The following is a 13,778-nucleotide window of genomic DNA, read 5'->3' on the forward strand; positions in this document are numbered from 1 at the left end:
GCACTCACACATTTAAGTCTCCATGCCTGCAGCAGTGCTGCTGACAGTAGGTGGCCTCTGCTCACTGCTGGCCACTTTCAGCGGATCATCTCCACCCAGTCAAGATTGTATGCTCCAAGGGCTGAGCCAAGGCTGTGTAGGAGCACGCGCCTAACTTAATATAAGGATGACATTCAGAATGGTCAATATGTTGCTATCAGCAGACAAATGTTTCTCCAAGTGAAGACTTAGTAACTGACTTAGTGTCTGCTTGAAACTCTCTACAAGGATTAAACCTATTTTGGAAGAACAAGGATTAGACAATTCTGTTTCTTAATGTCTGTTCTATTAATAATATTAAAGAAACTTGGAGTGGAGCAGTGAGACTAACAGATTGCTGGAAAGGAGAAATGAATACATTTATACGGTGTTTCCACAGACAGAAGGAAAGCTAGCAAGCATTTGCAGGCCCCAGAAATCACCGAGTCTTCTTCACCAGGCTGCATCAGAGCGCCCGCGATTATTCTGAGAAACTGTCTTACAACGACACTGAACAGAGACTCCCGTGAGCAATCTGTAACACGCTATCTCCAAACACGCATTTCTTTTGAGGAACATTAACCAGTGCCACATCTTGTCTGTGATTTAACATGTTCAGTTCCCTAGGAAAAGGCAGCAGAAGGCATACTGCTGGGATGAGTTCACATACACCTGAAAACAGCCCTGACTGGCAGTGGGACTCAGGGCAGGGGGGAAGACGACAAGACAGTATTGCACAGCAGGAGGAAAGCCATCCAAGGATTCAATTCCCATTGCAGCAGGAGCAGCTAGCTGAAGGTCAGGTAAATGCATCCCATCACTCTAAGCTCATGAACTGCTAGCAGGAATGAAAATGAAAAGCTTTGTGAGCAGCAATATGGCAATGTTTTCCAAGAACCTTAGACTTTTTCCACCTTTAACAAAGGATCTTTTAAAAGTTCATATTCACTAGTCCCATTTTCAGAAATGCAATATAAGAAAATAAAGATTTATGTATAAAGATGTTCAGTATCTATTTTTCAAAACGAGAATAATCCAAATATTCAATAGGGGATTGAGCACAGAAATTTCTCCATCTACCTGGTCGAATATTGTGCAGTCATTTTAAAAAGTTCTCAATGGCTATTTAATGGCATACTAGGATCCTAATATTACAAAAACAATGCCACATAAAAAAAAAGAGTAAGGCCAGGTGCGGTGCTCACTCCTGTAATCCTGGCACTTTGGGAGGCTGAGGTAGGCAGATCACTTGAGGTCAGGAGTTCGAGACCAGCCTGGCCAACATAGTGAAACCGCACCTCTACTAAAATACAAAAATTAGCCAGGCTTGGTGGTGTGCACCTGTAATCCCGGCTACTTGGGAGGCTGAGGCAGGAGAATCGCTTGAACCCAGGAGGCAGAAGTTGCATTGCGCCGAGATCGCACTACTGCACTCCAGCCTAGGTGACAGAGCAAGACTCTCTCTCAAAAAAAGAAAAAAAGATTGAAAAGAAACACTCAAATGTACATAGTGGTAATGTCTGGCAATAGAATTTTGTGTGAATTTGCTTTATTCTTGCCTGTTGTTTCCCAAATTTTCTGCCATGAGTACATTTCCATAATCAGAACATAATGTTTTGGCCAGGCACAGTGGCTCATGCCTGTAATCTCAGCACTTTGGGAGGCCAAGGCAAGTGGGCCACCTGAGGTCAGGAGTTTGAGACCAGCCTCGCCAACATGGTGAAACCCTGTCTCTACTAAAAATACAAAAAAATCAGCCAGGCGTGGTGGCAAACATCTGTAGTTCCAGCTACTTGGGAGGCTGAGGCAGGAGAATTGCTTGAACCCGGGAGGCAAACATTGCAGTGAGCTGAGATCATGCCATTGCACTCTAGCCTGGGCAACAAGAGCAAAATTCCGTCTCAAAAAAAGAAAACAAGGTTTTGTCTTGTTTTTTAAAGTAAAACCCCTGCATTGTGATAGGTTTAGAAGTTCTCTATCTCCACAAGGCAAGCGTGTACCTACCTGTGCTCCATACTGGGTTTCTGGTAGCTGAAGTGCACATCTCAGGAACATATGTATGTACACTAACTTATGTGTTACAAAATCTCAACAGATGACTTCTGATGCACAATACCGTCTGAGTGTAGCATCACAAAAAACATTACTAAAGTGTACTAAAATAAGGTTATTTACTTCAAAATGATACATTGGACATAATCTGTATATAGAACAAAGCAAGTAACGGTAAACTTAATAAGGCACCTTTTAAACCAGATGCTGTACAAAATACATTTAGTGTGTTACATATCAAAGACAAATCTATATTTTTGGTGTTTTACAATTGCCTGATAAAACTGCTTGCTTTTACCCTTTTTTCAATGCCTATGTACAGTTTTCCCTAATGAAGCAATAATGATATTTTCATTTTATACAATATATACTACATTTTAGTTTTTAAATGGGCCAGGACAAAGGTCACTAAAAGGGCTTAAATAATTCCATAGAAAACAGAATACAGAGCATAAGCTAAAATTACAATAGTTAATCCTTTGCAAAAACCATATTCCCACACGTTCCTTCTGGGACCATCATCACACGTGGCTTCACAGGCTGCTGCCCTGGATTGTGGTTCTTAGCAACACGTCTCCTCCCTGCAGTTTCCACTGTGACTCTCACAATAGCACTTAGGCAAGAGACGAGCTGTGGCACTGCTATTTTAACACCTGACTCAAGTCAGTAATAAATATGACCACTTTTAAACACTGCGAGGGCCATCATAATCTTTTTGTTAAAATAAAAATCATTTCTGCCGTTGAAATGATTTTAGATACTTAGAAACATTTCAAAACAACATCTATGAAGTGTGTTTATAAAAGCTGCCCTGGAATAAATTATTCAATATCAAATTTGATCTTGGGCCAACTCAAAGATGCATGATCCTTTAAAAACTATAGTGCATTTTTGTTCTAAACAGAACAAAGCATCTCAAGAAAAGCATTGATTGTTAGAGTGAGTAAATCAAAATTTGGCACATTCTAGGAAAACATACTTTTAAAAAACTATAGGTCACTTTCAAAGTTTAGAAACACTTCTGGACACTGGAAAGGCAATGTAAAATATTGATTAAAATAACTTTGTGAAAATATTTCCAAAGAAATCGGATTCAAGTTTTGTACATCAGAAACTTGTTCATTATGAAACACAGTAAAAGCTTAGAATAAACAAACTGAAGGAAACCCTAATGTGCCTTTAATCCTAGAGCTATTTGCCAGCATAAAGAGAATTCACAAGGATAACTCTCTCTGAGAGTTAACTTTTCCTGTTCATAGTCAGGTAGTTTAGGTTTTTTGTTTGCTTTTATATTTTAATTACTTATAGATATCTAAATGAAGCTACACATTTAAAAACATTAAATTGCAAGTGGGACCAAATAATAGCTTCCAAGGTTTTACAAATTTACTAACTATGGTATTACATAATACTTCTTCTTGCTGGTCTATCATATTCTTTAAATATTTCACTTACTCGATGAGCTTCAGATTTAAGAATAAGAGTGGAAAGGAGAGACGAAAACTAAGTTGAATGCAAAATTTTTGTTTTTTGTTATTTACTTGCTTGTTTGTTTGAGATGGAGTTTATACTCTTTTGCCCAGGCTGGAGTGCAGTGGCACCATCTCGGCTCACTGCAACCTCTGCCTTCTGGTTTCAAGCGATTCTCCTGCTTCAGCCTCCCACGCAGCTAGGATTACAGGCACCCGCCACCATGCCCAGCTGAGTTTTGTATTTTTAGCAGAGATGGGGTTTCACCAAGTTGGCCAGGCTGCTCTTGAACTCCTGACCTTGTGATCCGCCCACCTCAGCCTCCCAAAGTGCTGGGATTACAGGCGTGAGCCACCGCGCCTGGCCACATTTTTAGATTAAGATTCCAAAGATGGCAGCATTTGCTTTTTAAAGAATATGTTATACTAGAAAATGTTTTTACTGAACAAGTTTCTAAGATTAACTCTTGATACCACTTTTACTAGACCACGTTAATTTTAAAAAACCGTAATAGTGGTCTCATATACTGGCTGTAATTTTTTGCTTCCACATACCATTTGAACATTTCCAAGAATAAACTTTGCCTGTCTTTACATATTTTATTAACATGACAAATGATTTTAAAGATTTATGGTATCAAGTCAAAAGTAAACCAAGGTTAAGTAAATTGGGTGTTCTAAGTGCGATCATATCATATGGCAACTCAGATTAAAATATTTGTATTTCTCAGTATACATATGGGGAAAAATTCTGAAAAAGCAAGTTATTGGGTATTATCCATATGCAAATTTACTTATCTTGATGAAAACTTCAGACTTTAATTATGGTAGATGAAACTTATTAATCGAAATGGTTAAGGCAAGTTTCAAATTTGTGAAATTTGATGTGTAGACAAATTTGTAAGTTTTAACCTTAAATGATAGTCACATTTTGGTAATGGGTGGACATACGCTGATTTCTTCCTGTTTAATTTAAACCTTTTTGACAATGTTGTGACATAATCACATTTATTTTGTTATAATCAAATAAAACTATCTCACTTGATGTACTCATGAGTTGTTTGCTCAGAATAGGAGATTAATATTTAAAAGGCATTAAAGAAGTATAAGTTTATGTAAATCAGATTTCTTGAGATAACAAGGCATCTATAAAATATGTACCATTTTATTGAAGAACAGTTATACAGTGTAGCTACAGATACTGACTAGATACTAAATATTTCTGCCTGATTTTTCATTGTCTTCACAAGTTAGGGAACAGAAATCAAAAAACCAAAAATCTCAAATGATGTAGATGTCCAAAACATATTTAACAGTTGATAAATTTATAACAGCTCTGACATATAAATTTCTAATTAAAGAATCCTTTCATTTGAAAAAATTGAGATGATATTACCCTAATGAAGTTTTTGCCTGAAGTTAACAAAGTCCTGGATTTGATATATTACTTTGAATGCATTAATTCTGAAAATTCATATTTAGTTCTACTTTATAACATTTCTTCCCTTAAGGATAGGATGTGAGGTACACATGAGCTGGTTTCTACAGTATGAATGTATGTACATATATAAAGTATGGTTGTAAAGGAGTGGATGATTTGCAAATAAAGCACATTATACACAAAATATAAATAACTTCCCTTTTAAAAGTTACTGAGAATAAAGAATACAGAACACGGTTATAGGCACTTACATTGCTATCAAATGCAGGAATTCACTTCAATAAGAAGTGCTTTCTTTGTAAGCATGGTTCATGGCATTAGAAGCTCCAACTTTGGAGAGGATGCTTTCCATGACAAAAATAATAACCACAAAAAAAATGGTGGTAGAAGGAAAACAGTCCAAATTTACAGATGCTTTAAACTTCTTTTGGCCTTGGTATCAGCTTTCATGTTAAAAAATAAAGCTGGTGGGGAAGCTATCTCACTTGCAAGGTAAATGGCTTATATGAGATTGGCGAATCTTGGTCAGATATTGCATTTTTAAAGCACAAAACCACCGGCCACCAATATCTTCCTGTGCATGCATATAAATTATTTTCTTCTAATTCAAATGGCAGCAGAGGAATCCTGGCGTGCATGTGCATGGACACACACACACATTATTAAGGAAGGCAGGACAAACTATCATAAACTAAGCAGTATCCCAAACACATCATCATTTATAGGCTGTTTTACAAAGGTAGAATACAAACAAACTGAATGTCTCAGGTAGAAGGCAAAGTCTATTTCTCCATCTCTGCTGCACTCATTTATCTTCTTAAGGCTTTCACAGAAAGCACCGTTTTATGAACAGGCAATTCAGTACCCAGAGCTTGACTGGAGACACTAACCAGGATTGAAGTCTTGATGCAGTTCATAAAAACCCATTTAAAAAAAGGCATCAAAAACCACATTTAAAATAAAGCTGTCCATATATAAAGAATTAAGTGTTTAGAAGTTCCCAGCTTGTATTCTAATAAGAGTACTGAAACGTTTAATATTAGCAGCCTGTGAACACGTAGTGAAGAAAGAGTCTGAGAACCAAGTTAACATCCTTATTCCACTCTAATTCCACCCATGCCATGGGTAAAAACAGTCTTGCAGTCTAGAGTTTCTCCTCCGATGGTTACAGCGTCAGATTTTTACATCTTGGGATTCAACCATCTTGGCAAGCGTCTTCTTAATTCTCAACGCTGTGAGTCTGGAGGCTGGATTGTGGGCCCAGCATTCTGACATTAGCTTCAAAACTGCTCGTAGACACTGAAAAGTAAAGAGATGTTTAGTGAGCAGAGAATATCTTTCGTGGCATTTACCAATCACTTCTTCAGGGGACTGAGTTCCACTCACTTCATCACTGTTCCACCGATTAGACACAATTGGCCGCAAACGTTTGACACACACAACCTCACGCATATCTTCGTATGACGGATCACTCGGTACCATGTTGTAATATGGCAATTGGTACTCTTCCACGATCCCTGTAAGGGAGAAAACATGAGCACAAAAACAGTTGCTGGACAAAATATACCAATCTATTAAGCATCTTTTGCTAAACTATGGAACTAAAACGGATTCTTACACAAGAAAAAATACAGACATGATGATTCACTCTTAATAGCAGATGTATGTTTTTCTCTTATTTATGTCCAATTACGTCCTCTACCTCCACCAGGGATGTCATCACAACTGTGACAGAGTCCATCAACAAAGGGCATACCAATCTTCCTTACAAAAAATAAGCAAGGCGAAACCAGCCATTTACCCTCAAGTATAATTATTTACTCACACGGTTGTTCCTACTAATGAATAGATTTATTATTTTTTCAGTTTGTTCTGCAGTAGAAAGACTTATGAGGTGCAGATAAGGGTTCACACAGCAGGCCTGAGACCTTCCCTTAGGAATGGCGGCTTGCAAGGTTTGGCCTTGGCCAGTGCCTGGATACATGAATGGTAAACAGTTCCCTACATGGATATCAAACCTCCCGGAAACGGTGAGGGTGACTCACCACTCCTGGGCTGCTTGTGCAAACAATGTGGTGCGTACTGCACATCTGCTTTCCTGCTGGAATTCTGCTACATGCCAGGCAGAGGATGCCTATGTGACCAGCCTCCAGTAAAATCTCTGGGCGCCAAGTCTCTAAGGAGCTTCCCCGCACGAGAACACTTTGTATGTGTTGTCACAACTCGTAGGAGGAATGAAGCACACCCTGACTCCACTGGGACAGGACTCTGGGAAGCCTCGCCTGGTTTGCTAAAACTTGGCTGATTTTGATTTGTATCCTTTCACTGGGATAAATGTTAGCCATTGGGACAACCACATGCCGAGTCCTGTGGTCCTTCAAGTGAAATCGCACAACCTGGGGGCAGTCTTGGGGACTCTGACGTATGTGACATCTAAATTACGTAACTGCCAGCAATTGCACTCCTAGGTGTATACCCAAAAGAAAGGAAATCAGCTAACCAAAGAGATATCTGCACCCGCATGTTTGCTGCAGCACCGTTCACAATAGCCAAGATGTGGAAGCAACCTAAGTGACCATCAACAGATGAACAGATCAAGAAAATGTGGCACCTATACACAACGGAGTATTATTCAGCCAGAAAAAAGAATGAGATTCTGTCTTCTGAAATAACATGGAGGAACTGGAGGTCATTAAGTAAAATAAGCCAGGCACAGAAAGACAAACTTCACATGTTCTCACTTACTTGTGAGATCTAAAAATCAAAACAACTGAACTCATGGAGACAGAGAACAGAAGGATGGTTACCAGAGGTTGGGAAGGGTAGCAGGGGGCCAGGGGGATGTTTAATGAGTAGAAACAAAATAGAAAAATGAATAAGACCTGGTATTTGATAGCACAACGGGGGGACTACAGTTAATAATAATTGTACACTTAAAAATAACTCAAGGACTATAATTGGTTGGTGAAACAAAGGATAAATGTCTGAAGGGACAGATATCCAATTCTCCAAGATGTGATTATTACACACAGCATGTCTGTACCAAAATAGCTCCTTATCCAATAATATATACACCTACTATATGCCCACAAAAATTAAAAAATAAAAAGTTATATAACTGGAGCCTTTATTTTTAAAATGATGGGTAAATAAACATAATCAGAAACTACTCAAACTCCTACCTCCTGTGATACAACGACGAGCCATCTCCCAAATGATCAGGCCGAAGCTGTAGATATCAGCCATGATGTAGGGCTGGAAGTGGTTTTTATTCAGGCTTTCGTCCAGCACTTCTGGAGCCATGTAGCGTTTGGTGCCCACCCTGGTATTCAAGGGCACGTCAACTTCATTTGTGTCACTGAAACAAAAGAAAGCCAATGTCCAAGTTGAGGGCTAAGAATAAAATAGTTTATCTTACATTTTTGTCCTATTTTATAAAAGCTTCTTTTTCTCCTTGGGGCCAGATGTGTTGTGGAATTTAGCATTTTTCAGATTTTTCTTTAAATATATGCTACATACTACATGACATCCTCGGTAGAGTTGGGGCAGCACTCTTAATCAAACTCAGTACTCAGTACTGTGTCTGCAGCAAAACACTAAGTCCGACAGTCCTACTCAACTGGATAAGGGCAATACATACCTCACATCCATTCACGTCAGGTTTTGTCACTAAATAAGTTTGGTGTCTAAGAAAGAGGACAACACTGAATATAAGATAAAGTAAGGCCAGGCACGGTTGCTCATGCCTGTAATCTCAGCACTTTGGGAGGCCAAGGAGGGCTGATCACCTGAGGTCAGGTGTTTGAGATCAGCCTGGCCGACATGGTGAAACATCGCCTCTACTAAAAATACAAAAGTTAACCAGAAGTGGTGTGCACTTGACTATAATTCCAGCTACTTCGGAGGCTGAAGCACGAAAATTACTTGAACCTGGGAGGTGGAGACTGTAGTGAGCCGAGACCATGCCACTGCACTCTAGCCTAGGCAACAGAGTGAGACTCTGTCTTAAAAAAAAAAAAAAAAAAGATAGTAGATAATTATGTCTGAGAAGTGGTGAATATGAAAATAGAAGAGGAATCGTTTGCTTTTACCACTCTCATATGATACACTAAGGCTTTGTGACATAGGATTACATTTTCTTCTTTATGGGTCCAATCAACATAGTTCTGTTGTTAGCAATGTTTACATGATCATACTGACAATTAGTAATAATTACTCTAAAGTAGTGATCAATATATGCACTGTATTTTCTTATAGCATCTGATAAATATCTGAGCCAACAAATACTACACTGACTCACAACACTGCAACAGATTTAAATGTCCCTTACAGTTGTTTTAAAGACTGGAACTTTTATGTTACAGCCTAAAATGAATTCTGAAATGAAACACAGCCACTCCATTCTAGAATTACAAGATTAAAATGGTTTCAAAGGTTTTCTAAAAATTTGTAATTTCTAACACTTGCATTTGTTTTAAAATACTGACACTATCAAGTGGTGATAGAAAAACGACATCCTTATCTCTACTGCTTATGGGTGTGTAAACTAAGGCACACTCCTAAAAGAAATAATATGCAACATACCATAGTTTAATATGTATAAACTCACTACCTCAGCAAGCCCTCCTCTAGGAATCCATCATGAAGAAATGCTTGTACAAGTGCACAAGGATCCAATATATAACATATGGATAAAATACAACAATGTTCATTAAAACCTTTTTAATAATCAACTGAAGACACCTTTAATGTTCATCAGTTGGGTCTTAAGAATAAACTACAGTACCTCCAGATAAAGAAAACTCTGCATCTATAAAAAAGAATGAGGTAGATTTACATCAGCTGAAATGGAAGGATGGCTAAGACTATAACAAAGGAAATCCGGCTGGGCGTGGTGGCTCACACCTGTTATCCCAGCACTTTGGGAGGCTCACTTGAGCTTAGGAGTTTGAGATCAGCCTAGGCAACACAGTGAGACCCCATCTCTACAAAAATAAAAACATTAGCTGGGTGTGGCAGTGCACGCCTGTAGTCCTAGCTACTCAGGAAGCTGAGGTGGGAGGATTGCTTGAGCCCATGAGGTCGACGCTGCAGTAAGCTATGATCACACTACTATATTCCAGCCTGGGCAACTGAGTGAGACACTGTCTCAAAAGAAAAAAAAAAAAAACCCCAAAAATATATCAAGAATTATGTATAGGAGGAGTAGCACACAATTTTTGTAAAAAGAACAAAATCCCCCCAACTATATATTTATGTAACTAAAAACGAGCATGTGTACAGTTTTAGAATTCCATTATCTTGAAGACAAATAGGGAAATATCTTTTGGAGATTAAAAAAATTTCAAAACAGTGGGGCAAAGAACCACTAACCTGTTGAATTTAACAGCAAGGCCCAGGTCAGCAATACAGCAACTCCCATTTTTCTTGATGAGGATATTTTTGCTCTTTAGGTCTCGATGAGCAATTGCGGGCTTTCCTTGGGTGCCATAAATTTCTGTGTGCAGGTGGCACAGACCACAGGCAGCCGAATAAGCCAGTTTGAGCAGGGCTCTGGTGTCCAGTGTAGCACATTTCAGGAAGTCATAGAGAGATCCATTTTCATGGTAATCAGTAATCAAATAGAGCTGAGTCCAGGAACCTGTACCTTTAATGTCTGCTGCTATAAAACCTGTCCAGTTGATGAGTTTAAAAGGTTAGTCATTATCAGAGATGGCTAGGGAGAAGTAATGCTCATTCTGGATATTGAGAAAAACTTAGGTATCATGTGCAGACAGTGAAACTTTAATTTGCCTGACACCAAATCATGAATGTGTTACTAAAAATTTTATTTCTACGTTTACACATATAACTGTACTTCTACAATAAATTTATTATAACCTTAATAATCATGAAAGTGATAATATGATTAAGAAAAAGATCACATATGCCAGGTGCGGTGGTTCACACCTGTAATCCTAGCACTTTGGGAGGCCGAGGCAGGCGGATCACTTGAGGTCAGGAGCTCAAGACCAGCCTGGCCAACAAGGCGAAAACCCATCTCTACTAAAAATACAAAATTTAGCCGGGCATGGTGGCACGTGCCTGTAGTCCCAGCTACTCTGGACGTTGAGGCAGGAGAATCACTTGAACCTGGAGGCAGAGGTTGCAGTGACTTGAGATGGCACCACTGCACTCCAGCCTGGGCGACAGAACGAGACTCTGTCTCAAAAAAACAAACAAACAAACAAAAAAAAAAAAAAAAAAGATCACATATTATACAAATAACCTGGAGAATATTATCAACCTACATGATTCTCTAGTGGAAAAGGCTCTCAATTTCAAAGCAAAAAGTGGACACTTTAATAAAATTAAGAATGTCCAACTAAGAGTTAGCTCCTAATTAAGCCAACTCCCATTTGCCCATCAGTGACTCATCACAGCTGCCTTTTCAGTCTGGTTCGTTGACTGCCAGGTCCACAGTCCTGCTCTTTTCCTTTCTCTCCTACCATCTTCCCTCCAGAAAAAGGTCAGTGAGTGCTATGTACTAAGCTGAATAGTGGTCCCCCACAAAATTCATGTCTAAAATCCATGTCACCTATAAATGTGACCTTATTTGGAAAGAGGGTCTTTGCAGATGTAATCAAGTTAAGATAACTCATACAGGATTAGGGTGGGCCCGAATTCAATGGCTGGTGATGTTATAAGGTGGAAATGTGGACCCAGACACCCAGGGAGAAGGCCACTTGATGACAGAAACGGAGACCAGAGTGTTGTCTATAATAAGCCGAGGAACACCAAAAATTCCTGGCAACCACCGGTAGCCAGAAGAGGCAAGGAAGGCTCCTCCCCTAGAGTCTTCAGAGACACAACAGCTCTGCCAACACCTTGGTTTTAAACTTCTAGTCCCGAAAACTGTGAGTGAATACATTTTGGAGGTTGAAGCCACCCAGTTTGTGGTAATTGATACAGCAGCCCTAGGAAACTAATACAATTGCCTGCTTGGCAATGTGCTATGCACTCTACAAATTAAAGGGAGGAAAACAGGAGGTGAAGGGAAAAGAAAACTCAGGATAGCCAGATCGCCTTATGCACCTGACTGACCAGCTCATACCTAAATTACTTTGCTACTATTGTGTAAATGTGGAGATGGGGGGAAACACACATTAAACACAGAACATACAATGAAACTGCATGTTGGGCTGTTGGGCTTATGAAAGGGAAAAGGCATATGTTACCCTAAATCACTGCTTAAATTATCTATGAAAGACTGGGTTTTCATTACTATGGGAGTAAGTCCAATAAACTAGTATTATTTTCCATTTGAAGCTCACTGCTGTTTCTTTAGCTGGTTAGTAAAGAAACAGCTTGGTTGGCATTCCAGACTATGTTATATTTAAACCACGTATTCTACTGGGTTTCCTTTAGACAAGTGTATATAGTTGAACTCACACATGTTTTCAAAGCATATATAGAGGCTTCCACCTGCACCCCCCACTAGCCTTGTCAAACATGAAATTGACTGTATCAGTGTGTACCCACCAAGTATGTTTTCATGGCGCATTAGCACAGTTTGGTAGATTTCTGTTTCTCGAAACCAGCTGGCTTCTTCAGTGGTAAAGAATACTTTCACCGCCACTTTTTCGCCACGCCATTTACCCATCCATACTTCTCCATATCGGCCTTTACCAACTTGCCGGACCATCTGAATCTGTTTGGCAATAGTTCGCTGAACCTTTATAGAAAAAAGTAAAAGGTTTGAGCTCTTGATGAAAGAAACCCATTAAGACTGGCAAAGGGATAGTCCATCTCATCAAAAAGCATGGTATACCCAACCAGCTCGAGTTAAAAACTTATAATGTACTTTTTTTTTTTTTTTTGGATGGAATCTCACTCTATCACCCAGGCTGGAGTGCAGTGGCCCAATCTCGGCTCACTGCAACCTTCACCTTCTAGTTTCAAGTGATTCTCCTGCCTCAGCCTCCCAAGTAGCTGGAATGACAGGCACCCACCACCACATCCAGCTAATTTTTTTGTATTTTTAGTAAAGATGGGGTTTAGCCATGTTAACCAAGCTGGTCTTGAACTCCTGACCTCAGGTGATCCGCCCACCTCGGCCTCCCAAAATGCTGGGATTACAGGTGTGAGCCACCATGCTCAGCCATAATGTACTTTAAAGTATGAAACAATTTACAATGTATTCTGAAATTATAAACAGATTATTCAGTGTGGCTAATGGCAAAAATGGTCATAATAATTCCCCTCCCAGTGCACACAGCCATGGGTACTCCTGGCCCGCAGACTCAGGGCTTAGGCCATATGACCTGCTTTGGATAAAAGAACAACAGCGAACGTGATGCAAGCAAAGACCTGACAAATGTTTGTGGACTGGGGCTTGCCCTTTCCTGCTGCTTTGGTAACCCTGTGAACAACAAATAATGGCAGCATGAACGGTTGGCCATGCGTGTGAACTATACTACCTAGCTCTAGCTGAGCAAGTCCAACAAATGAACTGCCCCGCAGACTCACAGAATGAGAAATAATGTTTGTGCTTCACGGCACTAAGTTTTGGGATGGTTTATTATGCAGCAAAGTCCAAATGACAGTTAAAGATCTTAAAAATCCCATCTATAAGACCCTGCAAGATCTGGCTTGGCCCCATTATTCGCTGTGACCACCCAGCCACAAACCTCCTGTTTGATTTATGTCAACTTTTAGAATTCACTCAAGCTTATTCCTGTCTCTGGGTCTTTTTGAATGTCCAGTTCCCTTTACTTAGAGTGCTATTTTCTCACTTAAACACCTTCATAGCACACAAA

The 13,778-nt window shown here is 39.5% G+C and overlaps 2 protein-coding genes across 26 annotated transcripts in view; both read right to left on the reverse strand.

The window, feature by feature from the left end:
• Positions 1-13,778, reverse strand: part of SNCG (synuclein gamma) — a 389,209-nt gene that overhangs the window by 31,606 nt on the left and 343,825 nt on the right. The window lies entirely within an intron of this gene.
• The window catches only part of BMPR1A (bone morphogenetic protein receptor type 1A), a 164,579-nt gene continuing 155,485 nt past the window's right edge, over positions 4,685-13,778 (reverse strand). For all 10 annotated transcript variants that reach the window (XM_050803863.1, XM_050803862.1, XM_050803867.1 and 7 more), the window contains 5 exons: positions 12,502-12,694; positions 10,354-10,651; positions 8,163-8,338; positions 6,367-6,497; positions 4,685-6,279 (listed from right to left, as the gene is read on the reverse strand). In XM_050803863.1, the coding sequence (XP_050659820.1) occupies positions 6,154-6,279; positions 6,367-6,497; positions 8,163-8,338; positions 10,354-10,651; positions 12,502-12,694 (924 nt within the window). In that variant the 3' untranslated portion in view covers positions 4,685-6,153. The remainder of the gene's footprint in view (positions 6,280-6,366; positions 6,498-8,162; positions 8,339-10,353; positions 10,652-12,501; positions 12,695-13,778) is intronic.

Source organism: Macaca thibetana, chromosome 9 (assembly GCF_024542745.1).
Source record: "Macaca thibetana thibetana isolate TM-01 chromosome 9, ASM2454274v1, whole genome shotgun sequence".
NCBI lineage: Eukaryota > Metazoa > Chordata > Mammalia > Primates > Cercopithecidae > Macaca > Macaca thibetana.